The 23507-nt window shown below is 32.4% G+C and overlaps 1 protein-coding gene across 1 annotated transcript in view; it reads right to left on the bottom strand.

The window, feature by feature from the left end:
* Positions 1-930: 930 nt before the first annotated feature.
* The window catches only part of LOC126886338 (uncharacterized), a 43473-nt gene continuing 20896 nt past the window's right edge, over positions 931-23507 (bottom strand). Inside the window, exons 2-4 of the mRNA XM_050653211.1 lie at positions 8346-8408; positions 1713-1771; positions 931-1121 (exon numbers count right to left, since the gene is read on the bottom strand). Of these exons, the coding sequence (XP_050509168.1) occupies positions 931-1121; positions 1713-1771; positions 8346-8408 (313 nt within the window). The remainder of the gene's footprint in view (positions 1122-1712; positions 1772-8345; positions 8409-23507) is intronic.

The following is a 23507-nucleotide window of genomic DNA, read 5'->3' as shown; positions in this document are numbered from 1 at the left end:
AATTTACATTTTTGTAAATCGTTTTAGCAAAAAAGTGTTCAATTAAAATATGTTGTGTTAAAATAAGTACATATCTTTTTCACAATAAACACGCTTTAGAGCTTTCAATATTGGTGAAGATATGTCAAGATTTCTTGTTTTCTTGACAAGAAATCTTGGTATTGACATACGATTTCTTGTCTTGTCTTGAAATTTAAAATTACTTCTTGTCTTGATCTTGTCTTGAAATCAAGACAAGATCAAGACAAGATCTTGAAATTTTCAAGAACTTGGCGACCCCTACCAGCCTTAACGTTGATTTGATATAAAGTTCGCTGCATAAAAGCAAAAAAGGGAATATCCTTCTTTGGGACATCTTCTGCTACAGTGTTATTACCCGAGAGAGATAAAGAAAAGACTTCTACAAAAGCTTAAGTTGCCGATGTAATGACTAGAACATTATTGACGGTAGGCTTAGTTTTGGTGCGTAAGTTTGGTACTACAGTATGGCAAAATATTAAAGTAGATTCTGTATTGTTTAGATTTTAGATGTTTTACTTTTGGTTCAATGCTAAATTATTTGAAATAAAGTGACATAAAATAATATTATTTACTGAATAGATTAATTAAATTGTTAAATTTAAATATTTGTCTTTTTTTTATTTTTTAAAGTTTTATGGTTTTATGTTTTTCTAATTTAACTCTAAATTAAATTTTATATCGAACACTGACATAACTAGAAATAAAACTAATACGTGTACCAAAATAAGTAATTTTTTACTGGTTTTAAATAGGTTCCATTTTTTCTTTAAAAGTTACAACATTAACTAAAACATATTGAAATACTATTTGACAACTTAGAAGATATGGGTTTAAAAACTACATTCTTTATTTCAATTAAGTGATCTTAAATCGCCCTTATCGCTGTATCTTCTACTCTGCTATATGTGTTTACCCCCACCTCAGTGGCTGACCTTGCATTCGTCTGTTGCTGTTGTATGTGTCGTCTCCATCGGAATCGTAGGGGTTGCTTCTGATTGGTGGCCGGTTCTTTCCAATACTGTTTATCGATCCCCAGCGAGCGAACATTGCCAATGCACGCTTTCCTGAAGACGGGCGGGGGTATATGGGGAAGTCCGGATCTGAAACAAAAATAGAGTTGAAGCGGTTTCTGTTTCTCCGTGTAGAATATTAAATGCTTACATTGTTCAGTCTTATTTCCAAGTCAAAATTTTGTATAGAGTTTATAAAATTGAGTGTTTGAGTGGTTTTCTGTTTAGCCTAGGAATGGCAATTTCAAGTTTTCTGCAAACTTATTTCATTCTGAGGACGTGGAAGTCAATATAAGATGCCACTTGTAACTTGTAAAAAGGAGACAAATCGGACCCGTAGAATTACAGAGGAATTAACTTATTAAACACAACATTAAAATTAACAACCAAAGTGATAACAAACTGAATGAAATTATAACAGTAGAAGAACAATAAGCGTTTAGGCCGGAGTACGGTCCTGACAATGATAATATACATCACGTTGTAAACCGCTGAGAAATTTATTAGTTTTTAAATGATAAAAACACAGTTTAAAATTATTTTGTTAGTTCCTCCACATTGTTATAGTGGAAACACCATGTAAACCTCGCAAACCTGACGTGAGTAGCAAAAACCACATCATATTATATTTATATTAACAATAATATAACCTATAAAATATCCAAGAAATATAAATAAGACCAGTTTTGGGCCAAGATCCACACCGGTTTTTGAACCGGCGACAGGGCCGGCCTTGCAACGTCTCCAAAATTAATCAAACATGACTTCGAATAACACCATGAACACTACCCAAACTACATCTCACATCTCATATTCCAGTTTTGTTAACACGTTTAAACAACCAACAAAAGACGAAGCCATAGTTCTTTCTAGTATTGAAGGAACCAAAGTTCAAGAGTACATCATAGCCGTCGGTTCAATAGTTGGTCCACGTAACGTATCTTTCGCTTCCAGAATAGCCAATAATAGAATATGCATATATCTCTCTTCTAAACATATGGTTGATTCATTGCTGCATTCTCACAAATACGTCAATATAAAAGAAACTCAAGTAGAAATAAGAAGACTTATCACTCCAGCTCAAAGATTGATAATATCAAACGCTGGTCCTTCTGTTCCAACCACGTTAATTGAACAAGAACTACGTAAAATGGGTATAAACGCCGTCTCTAAAATGACTTTTCTTAGGGTAGGAATGACTGAAAGCGAATACAGCCATGTCTTGAGTTTTAGAAGGCAAACATTTATCACACCTTTAGAAAATATGTCCATTCCCGATTCTTTCATGATCTCTCATGATAATACCACTTACAGACTATACCTTTCTATAGAAGGATTCAACTGTTCAAAATGCAAGACTATTGGTCACGAGGAAACAGAATGTCCTGACAATGCTAATACAATCACTTCTAATGCAACCACTTCTAATACAATCAATCTTGACTCAACCAATTCTAATCTACCCACTTCTAATACAACAAATCCTGACCCAACCAATTCTAATCCAACCACTTCTAAAGCTCTTCCAGAAACCTCCCAAAACGCACAATATATAACAAATCTACCTTATAACCAAACAGAACAAAAACCTTCTGACAAAGCCTTAATATCCACCTCTAACGATCACCCAGCATCTTCCCAAAACATATTAGATCAGATCCCAGACGTACAGGTCACTAATAACCAATTAGAATCTACAATAGAAACTGACGACATGTCAAGACCTACAAATAATACAAATGAAACAAACACTTTAAAAATCCCAACATCATCAACTTCGAACAAGATCAGAAATATTACTCCATTAGAAATAACACAACCTAAAATTATTCCAAACGTCACAAAACATCTAAAAAGGCTCATCTCATCGTCTCCAGAAATCAACGAAAATACCACACAGACCGATTCTCATATCTTCACTTCTCCAGTAACAAGGAAATCAAAGAAAAAAACAAAAACGTCTAAAAGAAATTCTCGAGATGAACTTTTACTTTCCCTAGAGACAATTAAAGACAAAATCGCAAACAGATCACCACCATTTGTCCTTAACTTCGACGAAATATGTGACTTTCTCGAAAACACATTAAACGCAAAACATCCCGAAATAACCTCAAAAAACTATTCGAACGAAACAGCCGAATTAATTCAGATCCTTAATTTTGTTCGCGCTTATACCCACAATTCAAAATTAAAAAATAATATAACTCGATTAAGAAAGAAACTAAGCCTTAATAATTTCTCTTCCACAGAAGAGACCGATGAAACACATTCTCAGTCAGAACTCGAAAATGTCTAACCCCTATATATTACAGTGGAATATCAATGGGTTCTACACCCATTTAAAACAATTAAAACTTCTAATAAATGAAACATGCCCCAAGATCTATGTCTTCAAGAAACTCATTTTAAGCAATCCAATATTAATCTTCAAAACTACCAATGTCTTCCAAAAAACAGAATAGCACAACAGGCAAGTGGCGGAGTAGCCATCTTTGTAAGAACAGACCTAGAAGCTAAGCCAATCACATTAAGAGTGTCCTCAATTTCAAAAAGAAAGAAGATCCCAGATGACCTCAAGACAATCCTCACCAAAAAAGTTTCATCAGTGTTAACATATTTAAAAAAAAAACAAATTGTATAACTCTATGTAATGTAGTACTTTGTATTGTTATATCCACTAATAACCCTGCGCGGTTGATGTGGTTTTGTGTTTTAAATAAAAAAAAAAAGCTTTTAGGCCGGGAATATCATGCAAAGACGCTATATTCATAATAAGACAAGTTCAAGAGAAATCTTTAGAATACAACAAACCGGCATATTTATGTCTCGTGGACCTTAAGAAAGCATTTGACAGGATCAAATTAAACGACGTTATACATTTGCTATACTCAAGGCCACCTCTAGGGATAATTAAAACGATCGAAAACATCTACCAGAACAAAAAAATAAAAATTAATGTAGAAAATGAACTAATTGGCCCAATTGATTGCAATGGTATTAGACAGTGGCAGAGCCTATTTTACTTCAAATCAGGCCCCAGGTACCACATAATTTTCGGGCCCCTAACAAAAATTTAATAGTAATAATAATAATAATTTTTTAAATGTATTAATATTATTTAATAGAAATATAGTTGCACCAGAAATTTAAATTTTTATTAACAATAAATAAAATTTACATTTAACATTGTTGAATTGTTTAAAGTGCAAAAACTACCGTGGAATTTCTCTACTAAAGTCCTCACGTACGTATATTATAAACCAGCGGCTCCAACCACTAGTAGAAAATATTAATTGGAGAGTATCAGACGGGCTGCAGACGGGGGAAGATCGACAATGGATCAAATATTTACAGTCAAGCAGGTCTTGAGCAAATCATGGGACACGACATTCATATTCACAACATGTTTGTAGACTTCAAACAGGCATACGACTCAGTCAAAAGAAACAGACTATACTATATGAGCAGCTTATTTCAGAAAGGGACTCGAGTCATGTTAACTAACTTTCGAGATATGTATATGTCTGGATATAAACTGCTTTTCTGTAGTAAACGAAAAGTACGCCATACGATTTGCCTATTATTATAATATATTTAACCTGGTTCCTTTCTACAATAAACTATAATATGTCTACCATCACAGTGAATTAATCCACTCTTAACAAAAAATAACAAAAGATTGACTTAGGTCCCTTTCTGAAATAAGACTTTTTCAAAGTCTTGCAGGGATTGAAGCAAGGAGATGGGCTGGCCCCAACATTGTTTAACCTATTACTGGAGTATGCGGTTAGGCAAATGCAAACTGGACGAGGAAACCTCCGACCCGTTTAACTGGCCTCTTATGCCGATGATATTAATATTATGAGTAGAACATGAACAGGAGCACAGGAAACATACGCAGAGTTAAAAAAGCAAATGAAAAGGTTAGGTCTGGAAATTAACATAGAAAAAAACAAAAGTAATGATACAGACGACACGAAAAAACATAGTCCCACAAAATATTGTATCTGAAGATGACATTAAAACGGTTGGAAAGTAGGATACCTGGGAGTAGAAAGATATGCCGACAGATCAGAAGATGGAGAAATACGGAAAATAATACCGCAGGCAAACAGAGCTTATTTAGTCCTTTCCAATATATTTGAATCTAAAAGTGTCTACCGTAATACAAAGATGAGGATCTATAAAACCTTAATTCGACTAATAGCATGCTATGGCAGTGAAGTATGGGTCCTGAAAGAAACATCCAAAAACAAACTCGACACATTCGAAAGGAAAGTACTGAGGAGAATACTAGGACCTGTGAGGGAAAACGAAATCTTCACAATTCGATACAACAACGAGCTTTATCAACTTTATAAGGAAACACCCCTGCCAGACTTCATTAAAATACAAATATTGCAATGGGCTGGACATGTGATAAGAATGGGAGAGTATAGGCTACCAAAAAAGCAATGAACGGTAGGATGCAGGGAAAGAGACAGGTTGGAAAGCCTAGAAAGTTCTGGAAAGACACAGTAACCAGCGATGCACAAGCATTTTTAGAAGTCCGTGTATGGATAAGAGCAGCCACAGATAAAAAAGTGTGGAGGCAAAAAATAAAGGAGGCCAAGGCTTAATTTGGGTTGTAGTGCCATAGAACAAGAAGAAGAAGAACATAATGGGAGGACGAACTTCCTTTTTGCGCACTGTTTTGAGGTGTAAAATAAGATAATATTGCATCTTTTTGTGCCTGCCGTTTCTGTTCTCTTAATTTTTGCTTTTTTCGTTTTCCACTGTCACTTAAATGATTGTAACTCATGATAATAACGACACGATTACTTAGATAAGAAAAATAAGTGTTTAAAGAAATTTAATAAAACGACTAATGATTAATGAATAGATTACTTGAATTAACTTAAAAAGCACAGGACTGAAAACTAATACATCCAAGCAAGCAATACCTATACCTTATTTTTGTATAAAACGGCCTTAAACATGAAACTAAATATTAAATTAAAAGTGCATTTTAAATAAATATGACAATACGTGACGATAGCTCTTTTTAATCCTACCTCCTTGTTATTCCTTCGGAGTGGTGTATAAAATTTGCTTATTGCTATTGGTGCCGACAAGACAATCCTACCTACCTACCTACTCTTATTGCAGTTTTATGATGGTTTATGGTTTAAGAATGGTTTATGGACTTATGGTTTATGAATATCACTCTAACCTAATTTGTTATCATTTATCATTTCCTGTTCGTAAAATGAAATAATTTTAAAAATTTATTTTGTTTTTTCAATAAAAATTTTCTTTTAGTGATGTTTTCGGGCTCCATTAAAATGTGGGTCCGAGGCAGGGGTCTCATGGGCCTAGTGGTAAAATAGGTCCTGGACAGGGGGATTACCTGAGTCCTTTATTGTTCAACCTGATCATGTATGAAATAATAAAAAAGTATGATCTAAAAAAGGATGCCAGATGGGAGAACAGCAACTTAAATAATCTGCTATGCAGACTATGCAATACTAATCTCTCAAAGTGAAGATGATTTACAACGTATGCTGCACCAATTTATTATAACCGCCACAATATTTAACATGTTAATTTCTCCAAAAATAACAAAATGCGTGGTTATAACAGAAAATTCAATAAGATGTAAATTGGAGCTGGAGGGTCAGATAATAGTACCTACAAGTGATGAAGTTTAAATATCTAGGCATCATACTATATAGGGTGTTTCATTGGGAAACGAAAATACTTTAATGGTGAATAGAGGTCACCGAGCCGGTTCTAGATATACCACATTTTTTGCGCTACCGACTTTTATAATCGAGTTACAGGGTGTTATATCAATGTTGCCCATTTCTTTCCTAAGTCATAACTTTAGAACCACCCTGTATATTTTTTTGATATTTGGTACACATTCAAAACCCAAACGACCGACATACTAAAAATAAGAAAAATCCAGGTCCGGATTAACAAAAAATTATAAAGTAATTGTGACCTTAAAACAACACCCTGTATATTCAAATTTTAAAAATCTGTTTGCATATTTGAAAAGAGCACAAAAAGTAACTTTAATGGTTCCCTTCAATTTTTCGGCCAGACTATTTCATGACTTTAATTTTGAAATTATATTGAATTTTTTAAGAACTCTGACATTAAAAAGCAGATATTATTAACTTTTAGTTATAAATTATTAAAGTTAATGAATAAATACTCATTTTAAAAATAATCAATACTTATTTACCACCTTGGAAAGACCCAATTACTAATGACAAGAAAAATCCAGGTCCGGATTAACAAAAATATATAAAGTAATTGTGACCTTGAAACAACACGCTGTATATTGAAATTTTGAAAATTTGTTTGCGTATTTTAAAAGGGCTTCAAAAACTGCGTTAAAAGGTGGATGTCAAATTTTTGCGCAGATAATTTAATTACGGCAATTTTTAAATAATACTGATTAATTCTGTCAAGGTCACAAGAACCTACCAGAAAAATGAATAACAATCCCAATGTAATTAGAAAATCGATTCGAAATCTTTTAAAACGAGCAAGGAAATGCATCGAACAAAATGGCGGGCATTTTGAGCAACTGTTATAGTTAAAATATTTTTAATTTATGTTAAATTGTTGAATTGTTTAAACAATTTTTTTTATTAGATATAGCTGTTTTTTTAATTCTTTACTAAATCATTAAAATATTAAAATTCTCGCAATTCTAATTTTTAATGATGTGTATACAAGCATACAGCTACAAATCCAGAGAATCCATGAAGTCAGCGTAGTAAATAAGTATTAATTATTTTTAAAATAAGTATTGATTCATTAACAATAAATTATTAAAAGTTAATAATACATACCTGGTTTTTAATCTCAGAGTTCTTTAAAATTTCAATATAATTTCAAAATTGATGTAATTAAATCAAGGGCGAAAAAATTAAAATTAACCTTTAATCACAGTTTTTTATGCTCTTTTAAAATGCGCAGACAAATTTTCAAAATCTCAATATACAGGGTGTTGGTTCAAGGTCACAATTACTTTATTTTTTTTTTGTTAATCCGGACCTGGATTTTTCTTGTCATTAGTAATTGAGTCGTTCCGATGTGGTAAATAAGTATTGATTATTTTTAAAATGAGTATTTATTTATTAAGTTTAATAATCTATAACTAAAAGTTAATAATAGGTAGGGGAAGGCGGGGCGGAAAAGGGTACTAAGTTGAAATTGATTTTTAAAAATAAGTTAGGATTAATTAATTAAGCTGCATATCATTATATAAACTCATTATAATGTTGTTGACATTATATTACAATATTATTTTTTTATAAGAACAATAACAGTAAGTTTGTTACTAAAATATTAAACAATGTCAATTGCCCCGTTCTGCCCCTGCACCGGGGCACAACGGGGAAGTCATTACAAGATTAGTGAAATTAATAAAAAAATAACTTAATAATTGTAATTATTAAGTCCAATTATTAAATACCGTTGAAAAGTCATTTTATGTTAAGTTATGTTAAGCTAAGTTCATCACTGCCACTATATTAAAGCCCATAACTCTGGCGCCAGATGTTGACTCAGGTTCCCGAAGTGATAAAGTAGGATTTCTCTTTAAAAATCCATTGACCCAATCTTGGCCGGCGACTTCACTCGTAAATACGTGGGCTAGGCCATTTCTTACAGCTAACTGATAAGCTAAGGTACGCAAATATATCATCGTTACTCGATAATAATCGATACTCCATAATTTTCAAATAGCTCATGAGCTCATATTCTCGCCTTTCGGTAAAGACAGCTTAAAATTTCCCTGCTGTTTTGTCAATATGGTACAGCGGATCTTTCCTTTTCTCTGCAGGATATCTCCAGGTACTTTGGAGAACATTAAATTGCTTTGGAGCCTTCAAATAACCTACTTGACCAGAAATACCCGCTTCAGCAGCATTATTCATACTTTTAGTAGACCATGGCTGTCTATTCGTCTTCCTTTTGTATACTAGAGCCATCTGAAATAGAAGAAAAATAGTTAAATATAGAGTTCCTGTTTAATAAAAATAGTGTGGGCGGCACGGGGTACTTCCCCATTCCGCCCCAAGCACATGATTTATTTCATCAAGCTATGGTCACTCGAAAACGATTGGTAAGAAAACGTTTGCCTAGACTAAACGAAAGCTAAATAAATACCCTACAAGTATTACCAACTAACGTTGTAAAAAAACAAGCGTGTGCAACTTACCTTGGTCACAAAATCACAAACAGTTACAAATTATAAGCGAAAAAATACGCAACGATAGATTCACGTTGTTAACGTCAAGAGAACTAGACAAACATGCCTACCGGTCTTTAGTCACACTACACTGATGTACTTTTACTTATCGCTGCTAGTCTGCAGCACGTCATTGATACTTAAAAATACCAATCTTCATTCCGCCCCGCTACCCCATTCCGCCTCGCCTTCCCCTACCTCCTTTTTAATGTCAGAGTTCTTAAAAAATTCAATATAATTTCAAAATTAAAGTCATGAAATTGTCTGGCCGAAAAATTGAAGGGAACCATTAAAGATACTTTTTTGTGCTCTTTTCAAATATGCAAACAGATTTTCAAAATTTGCATACACAGGGTGTTGTTTTAAGGTCACAATTACTTTATAATGTTTTGTTAATCCGGACCTGGATTTTACTTATTTTTAGTATGTCGGTCGTTTGGGTTTTGAATGAGACATATGTGTACCAAATATCAAAAAATATACAGGGTGGTTCTAAAGTTATGGCTTAGGAAAGAAATGGGCAAAATCGATAAAACACCCTGTAAATCGGTTATAAAAGTCGGTAGCGCAAAAAATGTAGTATATCTAGAACCGACTCGCTGACCTCTATTCACCGTTAAAGTATTTCCGTTTCCCAATGAAACACCCTGTATAGCTACGAAAAGCACGAAATATAAGTAGAAGATCAAGTGAATACAGCAAACGGAGCCGCAGGTTGCCTGAATGCCAGAAAATGTGATTAAAAGTGCTAAAAATGTTGCCGAGTTACGAAACCAGGTGTCGCTTTTCCGAAATTGCACGGTCCCAATACCGATCGGAGTGTACAAAATAAAATAGTAAGCAGCAATCGATATTTATAAACTTTCTGCTCTGAACTGTTCTGTTCCAATCTGATTATAAGCAGTTAAAAATTTCTATCGTAAATACCTTTTTAAACCACAAATTCCGATACTGAATTTTTAACTTATTGGCGGTGATGGCAGTATCGATAAAACCACCTATCCAAGAATTTTATAGGCTACTTTAATAAAAAATTGGTTTTATGTAATTTTATTCTGAAATTTATACGCTATATAACGCTACCTGAAAACACTTGTCTGAAAGGTACAATAAAACACCTAATAATAATTTATATTGACTTTATAGCAATTTTTATTTAGATTCGAATACATAAATGAATACAATTCGACTACTTTTGTAAACAATTCGAATAAATTGGCCAATTCATTTTTGAAATACCGAAAAATCCTCTTTAATCTGTCTGGTTCTAAAGTAGCAATTTATGGCTTTTGTTCTCCAATTCCAAAAAATATCTGGATTGTTAAACACGAGGGGGAATATGTACATATGACGAAAAAAATGATGGATGGAAGAGTCACTCGCATCAAATAAATTCGAGTTGTTTGGTTATTTATTTCCACGTTGGAAATTTTTATAACAACCTACTTTCGCTACAATTGACAGGAAAGAATGGAACAAGTCAATGAGCATCTGCTATCAAATTTTATTCTTTTAATTAAAATATTAAATATAAATTTTAAATATTAAAACCGAATAAAATAAAAATCCACGAGGCAAATAAAATTCCTGTAGCTTGCTATATACCATAAATCACAAAAAATAAAGGATCCTTTGTAAAAGGTATATTTAAAAGACCCAAATAAGGGTTACATCACAAAACAAAACGATTTCGGATTAACAAGGAATCCATCATTAGTGTAAAGCCAATAGCATGCATGCGTGAGCCACCAAAAGTTATGGGTAAAAAGTTGTTGGGGTCTTTAAAATATACCTTTTACGAATAAAATAAGAGTATTTAAATAAACTACTGTTACAGATCATTACTTCATTACTTTTTTACTAAAGTAGTAATAAAGCATGAACCGATCATATTAACACATTAAGAAACATTGTAGAGCAAACAATGGAATGGCAGAGCAAAATCTATATAAGTTTCATTGACTTTAGCCAAGCTTTTGACCGGATAAACAGAGAAAAAATGTGGGAAATATTAAAGACATATCGAATTCCCTTAACATACACAAGAATCATCAAAATGTTCTATGAAAAATATACCGCACAAATCATGCACATTGGGAAACTCACAGAACCAATAGTAATCGAGCTATACTTTATTATATGTTGGCTCTTCTTGCATTTTTCGAGGACAACTTGTTTAAACTAATTTAAAGTACTTAAAAATATCTATCTGCAGAAAATAAAAGAAAAGTCTCTAGCTCAAAATTAATTGACTTATAATGAAAAGAATGTCAGTCCCTATTTTTTTCAGCAAAAAAGTGATCGCAGGCAACCTCTTAATCACCACCTTAATTAATATTAGTCATTAACCTTATTTGGTCTTTTTTATTTATGCATTATTAATAGGTTCTAGAAGTTTGACTGGCTCAAAATGATTAGTTTAAAAAAATGGAGTTAAAACGAATAACGAATTTTTGGAGTTTGGAAAAAATGGCCTTTTATTCAGAATAGCAAGATTAGTATCAGAGATACGAAAAAATGTTTAACATGAAATTGTAGCTTATTTAATTCCCAAGAACCTGATTTGCAAAAATTTGTATTACGACAAAAATTTAGTTATTGACAAATAAAACTTGTAATAACATGCAAAAACCAACTTTACCAACCCTTTCAAAGTCACCTCTTTTTGCGACTGAGGATTTTAAAAATATTTAATATTAATAGGCTTATAGATCTTGTAAAACCATATAAAATAATTTTTTACCAAACTTTCTAAGATAAAAAATAAAAAGTTAAGGTTAAAAAATCAATATATTTTTTTGAAGAAAAAAGGAGAAATCCAATTGGAAGCATAATAATGTAAGTTAGCGGTGTTTTTAGTCAATAGCCTTATTCATTTTTATTTATTTATGTATTATTAACAGATTCTAGAAGGTTAACTGGCTTAAAATAATTAGTTTTAAAAAAACTGTAGTTAAAAGATTAGCATCAGAGATACGAAAAAAGAATTCAAATATAAAATTGTAGGTTATTTAATTCCCAAGAACTTAGTTTGAAAAAATTTTTTCTACAGCAAAAATTGAGTGAATCGTAAATGAGAATATATATATCGAAAAACATTGATTTTTTCTATACAAAACTAACACTTTCGACAGTGAATAAATCGAAAACTATTAATTTTATCAAAAAATTGTATAAAATATTTCTTGCTTACAATGAATATTTTATCAACTTTTGCGGTCAAAATATAATAAAAAATTTCCACCCGAGATGAGGTGGCAACCACCCCCATTGTCCCCCATGGTAAAAGCGCCTTTCGGAATCATATAGATTTGGATCCTTGGACTATCCACTACTTATTCTCAAATTTTCAAATTCATTCCGTAAAAATTGCGAGGTGAAAAGCTTTAGTCCTGGCCTATTTCGGTTACCTTGATGGTCTAGACCTAGACTTTGCGCATGATATAATATGTCTGGTGTTCGAGAGAAACTCGCTCCGGCTTACACCTCTGTATTGCCATGGTCAACTTGGTCGAATTGATCTACAAACTGCTGTTCCATCCAACGTATTCTCCAGATTTGGGCCTGTATGACTTCTTTTTGTTTCCAAACTTGAAAAAAATACTCGCTGGACAGAAATTTAGGTCGAATGAGGAGGTCATCACCGCCAAGGAAGCCTACTTTGCAGACATCGAGAAAAGGTATTTTTCAGACGGGTTAAAGAAGGTGGAGTATCGCTGGGTCGAGTGTGTTGAACTAAAAGGAGACTACGTTCAGGAATAAATCGCCACTTTTCCAAAAATTCTCGTTTTTCTTTTAAAGGCTAAGTTATTTTTGGGAATGCCTTAGTATTATTATTTACTGCAGTTTATCGTTATGAACCAACATATTAAGATTCATATATCCGTCAGTGCGTGTTGTAAAAAGACCATCAAAGGGACATTTTGCCGTTGAAATAAAGAAAATAATCTGAAATATCTTTAAAACTAAATTGCAGGAAAATCCTACAAAGTATCTATGCGAGATTTCTAGAGAGTTTCAGAGAAAAGTAGGTATTTGTATAAGAACTCTAGATAATATTCTTTTTTCAACAGTATTTCATAAAATCCAGGAATGTCGTAATAATTTTGTAAGGGCCGCCATCCCGTAATATGTAGAACTATTGACCTACTTTTGTAAATAAGAAATGTCTAATGTAACGAAGGGTATATAAAACATAAACTTTTAGTAAACAAAGTTTAAAAACTTCTTTAGATGAATAGCTCTTGGCATCGAAGTAAAAACTCTTTAGTAATAGGTATAGTGTTAATTTAAAATTAAAATCTTAAAAATTCAAATACACTGCGCGTCAGAGAAAACGGGCACATCAAAAATGGGTCCTTTTTAATGTCTCGTATCTCCTAAACCTGTTTATACACATTCCGAAAGAAAACAAATTTTATGAGTGTTTATTTATAAAAATAGTCCATTGAAATGTTACATTTAGTGTGCATTTCTTAGAGGAGTAAATTTTATTTTTTTTAATGTGTAGGGGGGTTCAGTAGAAGCTTAAGTTCAAGTTTTTGGAGTTGAGGCCCTTGTCCGCCGGCCGCCATCTTGGAAAAAGAGGTGCAAAGGGCTTTCGCGCTGTATCTCGTAAACTAGCTACCCTACAGAAAATGTAATTTCACATAAAATGAGGAAAATTAAATTTTCTACAATTTTATATTTGTTACTTTTTATCGTAAAGTGACCAACAAAAAAGTTATAAACAAAAATAAGAGAAAATTTTGTAAGAAATTTCATTTTGGAGGATATAACTTTTTTTACGTTCATTTCACAATAAAATAACATCATAGCGATTTTGTAGAGGATTTTTCAATAAACAATTTTCACTATACAGTTGTTTAATTTTATTTATTATCTAATTTTACAGTGCTCTAAACTTGACCAGATACTCGAATTCTCGTAGAAAAATAATGCTTTTCTATCTATACAGTGAGCACGTAAAGGTTGGAATAAATTCGTTTTCTCGAGAATGGACGATTTTGGAAAAAAATACCGCAACAGGTCAATTTTTATTTTTAAATTGCGACTTTTTGACATATGTATCATACGAGTGACGTCACCCATATGGGCGCGAGGACGTCATCTACAATTTTTTTAAATGAGAAAAGGGGCCGTGTGGTACCTCATTGGAAAGGTAATTTAATTCTCTATTCAGTAATATAAACATAAAGGTAATTATTTATACAGGGTGTCCAACAAAAAATTTTTTTAATTAAATTTATTGATATTAAAAGAAGAATGTGTGTAATTTATTTAACTCAAAATATATTTTACTGCTACCAGAAAACAGGAAATACTGTTTATTTGACAAATAAATATCTTTTTTTGCTTAAATTCAATATTAAAGCCGCCACCCACCTCCCTCTTGACAGTTTGAACATTTAATTTAAGCGAAAAGCAATGATTATTTTTCAAATAAACATTTTTTTCTGTTTTTTGAGAGCAGTAAAATGTATTTTGGACTAAATAAATTACATGCATTATTTTTTTGTCAATAAATGTAATTAAAAAATTTTTTTTAGACACCCTGTATAAATAATTACGTAAATGTTTATATTACTGAATAGAGAATTAAATTACCTTTCAAATGAGCCATCACACAACCCCTATTCCTATTTAAAAAAAAGCATCAATGACGTCATCACGCCCAGATGTGTGACGTCATTAGTGTGATATATATGCCAGAAAGTCGTAATTTAAATATACAAATTGACCTGTTTCGGGATTTTTTTCAAAAATCGTCGATCCTCGAGAAAATGAATTTATTCCAACCTTTACGTGCTCACTGTATATTAGACGAGCGGCATTAACCGTTATGCCAACCACGAAAATCAAATTTAAGGTGAATGATCAATTTTGGTCTATTTTTATGTTTTCGAGGTCGCCGAATCCGAATATGAAGTTTATTTTTATCTAGAGTTGATGGAACATGTTAAAAAAATAAATTTTATACAAAAATGCCAAAAATCAATTTTGATGATTTTTCAAATTTACCTCGCAGTATCTTTGGTCGCTGTAAATATTTCCTTTTAAAAATTTTACTGTGTCATCTTTGAAGTATGTAGATAACAATGAAATTTGTCCAAAATGTTTAAACACATGAAAAAAGGAGTTGTTAATTTATTAACATTTTGTCATCATATTTCGTTAGTTTCATGTTTACTTAAAAAAGTTGAGTGACAAACTTTTTAGTTTATAATTTTAACCAACACAACAATAAAACATAGTTCATGAAGAAGTTTTTTGGAAAATTTTAAGTCAAAATATATAATAGGAAAAAAGTTATGTTACTCCATATACAAGCGGCACAACCCAAAAAACGCTTATATCTCGAGATCCTGACCACGGTGTGGTGAATGGCTAATTTTTATCATACTTTATGATTTTGATATCAGAAATCGTTTGTTTGCTCTGCTTAAGAATTTTGCATTTTGCGGTTGCGTCATGCTTCTTCTGAAGCGGCGAATTTGTCCTCAAACAACTTCTTGGGCCTTTTCTATATATGCTTAGAGTTATAAGTTTTATAGTGGGAGGAAAGGTCAAAGACAGATTAATAATAGCATAGGAATGTTAAAATCATAATAAATTGTATGAATAAAAAATATATATAGATAGAAAAGTAAGCCTAACTTTTGTTTTTATTGTATCCCTATGAGCATTCGAGAATCTGGTCAAGTTTGGAGCGCTGTAAAACCTATATAAATAAATAGAATTAAACAACTTTATAGTGGAAATTGTTCGCTGAAAAACGCTCTACAAAATTGTTATAATGTTATTTTATTTTAAAATGAATTGAAAAAAAGGTATAACGTCCAAAAGGAAACTTGTTAAAAAAATTTACATATTCTTGGTTATATCTTTTTTGTTGGTCACTTGACGATAAAAAGTAATAGAAACAAAATTGTGGAAAATTTAATTTGCTACATTTTATGTTTAATTAGATTTTCCGTAGGGTTGGTAGTTTACGAGATATAGCGCGAAACCCCTTTGCACTCCATTTCCAAGATGGCGACCGGGGGACAAGGATGGCGACCCCAAAAACTTGAACTTAAGCTTCTACTGATCCCCCCTACACATTAAAGAAATAAAATTGACTCCTCTAAGAAATGCAACGTACGGCCTAAAAAATGTAACATTTTAATGGACTAATAGTCTTAATTACACCGAATAACACTTTCTCTATAACACCTGCGTCTTAGAAGCGTCGATTAGAATAAACAAAATATAATCATTTATTTGCATTGGAAACTGTTGCAAAAAAGTTAAAAGTGGTTGTAGGTACTTAGAAGATTGAAAACAGAAATTTTCCCTTGACTTCTCTTCGCCCTCTTGACGAGTTATTCTCTAGTAAGCGATTGGTTGAGCCCAGAGTAATCTGGCAAGAGAAATTTTCTCTTGAAGCATGAAGCTTCGCGCTAGTTAACAGTACCCCTTACTGTATTACTTTTTTTCCAACACTGTGGCAATATTATTTCGATTTTCTACGGATCTCAAACTGGTATACAGAATATTGAAATCTGATTTGTCTTGATTTGTTTAGTTTTTTTTCTATTTGGCTCCACCTAGAAGATGGTCACAGTCAGACCATGGGGTCGAACCCAGATATTTCGGTACCAAAGGCGGATACACAGATCTTTTATACTGGCTTGCTGAAAAGAAACAAAATTCCAGAGCATGAGTTCCTTATTTTATAGATTATATAAGCAAACTACCTGTATATTGAAGATGAGTTATATAAGAACTTTGTTACCCTTCTGCAGTCTTAACTGAGTGATCTGTGCCGGTTTGAAACGGTGTTCGCTTCCTCACGTCACATGACATACTCGGTGGGGAAGTTTCCATTCCCGATATGGCACGTCCCAATGGCTAATAGGAAACATCCTATGAGTATATAGGACCATAGGAAATGTGTGAAACTTATGTAACCAAGTAAACACGGATAAACTGAAATCATGACATAAGAGCCACATCAATATGTTATTAATTGTAGATTGAACATGATGCACACTTTAACATTCACAAATGGACATCTACATCATGTTCAATAATTAAAAATCTCCAACCTCACCAAAATTTACTCATCACATGTAAGATTTTGGATAGGTGTACTGCACTCTTCAATCCTGAAGTACAACTGATCATAACCATTATACTTATGGAATAGTAAACACAATTGCCCAAGCGATGTCCCAAGAGCTGATGAAATCTGTAGGATGTTGACAAGGTACGGAAGCGCTATCAAGCTTGACAGGATTTCGTTCCAATTCGTAGGAATAAAATGGATTAAAACTTATTTTTATATAAAAATGTCCTAACTCATTTTTGATGTACATAAGAACACTGCACATCATCATTATCAATGGTGTCCACATCAATGGTGTTACAGCCCTATAAAAGAGCCTCTACCTTCCCAAGTATATTACGCCAGTCAGTTCTATCCATTGACAACTGCTGCCAGTTTGCTGCGCCATTTTTCTACCATCCTCATCTACATCATCCTTCCATCTGAGTTTTGGCCTACCCCTATTTCTACTTCCCACAAGTTGTGACATAAGGATTCTTCTAGGAGGGTTGTTCTGCTATGATCTTGCTAGATATCCTGCCCATCTTAGTCTTCATATTTTTATAAGAGATACTACGTCTTTACCACCAAATATATGTTTATATCTGTGGTATATCTCGTAGTTCTCTTCCAAACACTATTCTCACAGATGCCACCGAATATTCCTCTCAGGAACCTTCTTTCAAATATAAGCAAAAGGTTTTCATCTGCCTGGGAGATGGTCTATGTATCCGATCCATATGTTGGTTAAACTGGTTTTATAAGGAATTTGTATATGGTTATTTTTGTTTTTTTGGCTTAAGTTTCTACTCCTTATATGTCTAATCAGTCCAAAATAGCATTTATTTGCTAGGATTATCCTTCGCTTGCTTTCTTCCGTTTTTCCTTTCTTCCTAAATATGTTAATTTGCACTGCACATAAGAATAACAATTTAAATTTTCAGACAACATTAACAATTATGATAAAATTGCTTACACTGGAATCAGCCATTTTTAAATTTCGCCATAAAAACAAAGAAATAAAGTTTCTTTTTTCGTATTTGATCGTACAAACGAACAAATTGAATAAAACACAATTGATCAAGTTATAGATTTCAGGGCGCATTATATTCTGGTCCAATAACCGCCCCCTCATGCCACTATTTTACATCGCCAACTCAGTATCTGCCTCTCGGTTAGACGAAATTATTTTTTGTTATATCTCGAGGGGATTATACGACCCTACTACGATTTATCAGAACAATATTTGACTCGGGAATGTGGGAATAAACAGAGCCACTTCAAACATTTTTATCGCAACTGTCATCATATTTTACAGATTTCGAATGTTTTAATTTTATTTTTTATAAATACTAGAAGAGCTAGTTGACTTTCTGGTTCTTGTTGATTAAAATTTGATTAAATAGTTTTATCAACGAAAACTTTTCGTTTATAAATTCGCAAAGTCTGTGCGCTAGTGCGCTGCCGCTCCTATAATATTTAGAGCAGATTTATAGATGGATCCTTATGTAGTTTTATCTTCTGCATCGAAATCTGAAAACGGCATTTCGATATCTCTAACCGTCTTCGAGATAATCGACCTCAAAATCTAAAATGTGACGTCAAAATTCTTTTATTTTCTGCCGACACACTAAACGTCAGCTGAAATCGTTGCTAGTAAGTAGGCTAGTTTTTTTTTAATCTGAATTTGTTAAGCAAAGCATAGGTTATTTACATTTGAGTTTGACACTTCATGAATGTCAAACTAAATTTTAAATTAAGTATCAATAAAATATCAATGACATTTGATAGTGAATTTAATTATTATATAAAATAAATAAGATGTTCAAAAATACAATCTGTGTATATGTTGAAAGCAATAATTTATTAACAACTTTAAAAAGGTTTATACGAGTATACGGCCTCACCTTTAATGGGAGTACCTAATGATAATTGGACTGTTCCATTTGTTATGAAATGAAAATTATTATTATAGTCTGTTCGCTAAACTCAGACACAACTGGCTAGTGATTTTAGCAGGTAATTTTTTTGATTTTTGCCAATTTTGACAAAATTACTAATTGTTTAGTCATTATTAACTATTTAGTAATTATTTTTTTGCCACATTGGCAAAATTACTGACTAAATCACTAGCCAGTTGTGTCTGAGTTTAGCGAACCGACTGTATGAAATGTTGATTGTAATAAAAAATATGGTGTGATAATAATATGTGCAATTACATCCTTCTAATGGATACAAATATTTCAAGATTTTTCTCAAATTATGGATACCAACAACATTTTCATTTATAACTCTTTTATTTTTAATTTGACGAAGAAAAGTTGTTCTTCATCAAAAGCTCTTCATGGTCTAAGATTTATGATGCAACCATCATATCTCAAATTTTATTAATTTTATACGAGGTATATAAAAAATATGAATTCCTATCAAGAATAAAGTACCTTTATAGTTCACAACATTTAAATTAGAATGATATAATTGCACATTAAAACATAATTTTTAATTCTAAACAACTTTTCATAATAGCAATTTTCTATATTATGAATTAAAATACGTAAATAAACAAAGTTTTCGTTATGATAATGCTCGCATTTTCAGCTCGTTTTTAGTATATATTCAAGCGCGACATACTCACAAAAATATTAAAAAATGAGCTAAACAACGTAGAAGGCAAACTGATTTCAAGCCCAGAAAAACAAACATGTGGGAAGACTATTCAAAGGAACTCATGACATCAGAGAAACTCTAACATTAAATAAAGAAAACCTCCTCCAATACTGAAGAAGTTCCAACTGGAGTATGCTCTACGTAAACTACGAAACAATAAATTGGCAGGAATAGATAAATCGCCAGCTGAGCTACTGAAGTAAATCAACGGGAAAAACTTAGACCTTCTCTTTGGTGTATTTGATAATATTTACAGTACAGGAGCGCTCCCTAAAAGATTGCTGGGATCCATCTTCATACCACTGCCAAAAAAGAACATAAATCATGCCAGTTTCCGCCTTATGAGTCTACTACATAACATTCTGAAGCCTTTCTTGTGAATCATACAGAACAGAATATACAGAAGATGTGACGAGGTCACCAGTCAAGAACCATTTGGCTTCAGGAAAAGTATGGAGATACAAGAAGCAATATTATGTCTTCAAACTTTGGCACAGGGGTGCAAAGATTAACAAGCAGACCTATTTGTCTGTGTTATAGATTTTTAAAAGGCTTTCGACCAAGTGCAGCACAAGACCTTGATAGGGAGACCAGACAGCAATCATAGAGACCAATATTGACCTGTGTTGTATTTTGTCTAAGTGTTTCTAAATGTCAACTAGACATTTGAATACCTCACAGTTGATCTTGAAATCGTTCTGTTAGCATTTGTACCTACAGTAAATAATGCCTTAATAGCGCCAACGTTTTTTTAAATCCCAGTTGTAAACAAATCTAATTCAAACAGTTTATAAATCCCAAAGTAAAAAAAATGGTATATAATTTTATATGAGACACGAGAAATGCCATTAGAAAATATTATTATATGACGTCACAAGGGTCCGCGCGTCTTTTCGATCGTTTGAAATGATCTAAATACACAGAAGATTTTAAATTTGTACTTCTAAGTTATTATGAGTTATTGAGGCGTGAAATTTTGGAAATATTATTTTTAAACAAAACTGAACGTTATTATGTAATCAACTATTTTAAATAAATAAATTATAAATAATAAATAAATAATTAAAAAGACTAAGTTTTCACTCTAATGGCACATAAAAAAACATAATGCTATTCTACATCCCACCAGAATGAAAACAATGGGAACCTTCTCTGGTTACACCTCCGAGGCTTCTACAATTTGCAAGCCATACGGATAAGGAAGATGAGGGAATTCTACAATTTACAATTCACGTCCCATCTGCTCAGCGCGGTAAAGTTCCAACGAGAATGGTTCCCTTCATACTCCACACAGAGTAAATGTAAATCAAAAATGAATAGCCATTTTCAATTTCGTTGCAAAACGAAAACACAGCCGAACCATATTCTAGCCCAATCAGAGAGCGCTCGCAGCATTCGTATGGCTTGCAAATTGTAGAAGCCTCGGAGGTGTAACCAGAGAAGGTTCCCATTGTTTTTATTCTGGTGGGATGTAGAATAGCATTATGTTGTTTTATATGCCATTAGAGTGAAAACTTAGTCTTTTTGCTAGCAGTTGCCGCTAGGGCATCTATGCCATTTCGTTCGTTGCAATCCAGGACTGCACGCTGGGGTTTGTTTTGGTTGGATCAGAAAGAGCAGCATATGTGCCTCCTGATGAGAGACTAATAAGTTTCGAAACCGGTAGGGGTGCTTGTAGTACTCTCTGATTGGGCTAGAATATGGTTCGGCTGTGTTTTCGTTTTGCAACGAAATTGAAAATGGCTATTCATTTTTAAATAAATAATTATATAGAATCAACTGTTTTCAATGGGAAATAAGCCACAATTTTATCAAAAAAATCATTTTGTTTCGAAAGTTTCGACGCTCAAGTCGGGTGTCGTTGTCAAAATACAAAATAATACTAAATTAAACAAAAATGTTGTAGCTTAGTAAAAAATTCTTCTAATAACTTATTTGATCTGACTCATTTATATCAGCAATTTAGACATGTATTATACATTTTAAAGTAGAAGACTTTAAAATGATATTGCCAATATTGATGAGTTGCGTTCCTGGGACGACTTTACTAAAAGATAGTTAATTAGATTACATGAAATCAACCCAACTCAAGAATATCCACCACAAAAAATCATAGCATGTGATCTTTCTTTAAAAAGACAACCAAATGCAACGGTGGCAGTAAAATTCTCGCGCTATTTGAGTTGGGTTGATTTCATGTAATCAAATGAACTATCTTTTAGTAAAGTCGTCCCAGGAACGCAACTCATCAATATTGGCAATATCATTTTAAAGTCTTCTACTTTAAAATGTATAATGGATGTCTGAATTGCCGATATAAATGAGTCTGATTAAATAAATTAATAGAAGAATTTTTTACTAAGCAACAACATTTTTGTTTAATTTAGTATTATTTTGTATTTTGATAACGACACCCGACTTGGGCGTCGAAACATTAATAAAATCATTTTTTTAGTAAAATTGTGGCTTATTTTCCATTGAAAATAGTTGATTATAAAAATGCCACAAGGAAATAGCTTCAGAACAACATTATGTAATAAAACAAATATGTAGGTACCCTATTATACAGGGTGTAACAAAAATACAGGTCATAAATTTAATCACATATTCTGTGACCAAAAATAATTCGATTGAACCTAACGTACCTTAGTACAAATGTGCACATAAAAAAAGTTACAGCCCTTTTAACTTACAAAATGAAAATCGATTTTTTCGAATGTATCGAAAACTATTGAAGATTTTTTATTTAAAATGGACATGTGGCATTTTCATGGCAGTAGCGTCTTAAGAAAAAATTATAGTGAAATTTAGACACCCCATAAAAAATTTATGGGGGTTTTGTTCCTTTAAACCCCCCCAAGCTTTTGTGTACGTTCCAATTACATTATTATTGTAGTACCATTAGTTAAAAACAATCCTTTTAAAACTTTTTTGCCTCTTAGTACTTTTTCGAAAAGTCCGTTTTTATCTAGATATTTCGAATATTTGTCAAATCCACCACATATTTGTACCTACGTGGTTAAGTACGATTATGGAGACTTGGTAATAATATGAACATTTATTTATGATTAACCTTTTTAGGGATATTTTGAACCATATTAAAAAAGAAGTCACATCTCGATAAAAGGTGCCTTTTCGAAAAAATACAAAGAGGCAAAAAAGTTTTAAAAACACCGTGTTTAACTAATGGTACCGCAGTAATATTTTAATTGGAACGTACACAAACATTTGGGGGATTTAAAAGAACAAAACCCCCATAAAATGTTTATGTAAACATATTGAAAAATAAGCCTTAACTCGATAAAAACTGCCTTGTCGAAAAAATACTAAGAGGCAAAAAAGTTTTAATAATAATGAATTTAACTAATGGTACCACAATAATAATTTAATTGAGACGTCCACAAAAGTTTGGGGGGGTTTAAGGCAACAAAATCCCCATACAATTTTTATGGGGTGCACAAATTTTACT

This window comes from Diabrotica virgifera, chromosome 6 (assembly GCF_917563875.1).
Source record: "Diabrotica virgifera virgifera chromosome 6, PGI_DIABVI_V3a".
Lineage (NCBI taxonomy): Eukaryota > Metazoa > Arthropoda > Insecta > Coleoptera > Chrysomelidae > Diabrotica > Diabrotica virgifera.
Note: the sequence above shows the minus strand (reverse complement) of the source record. Positions and strands in the feature narration are given on the sequence as shown.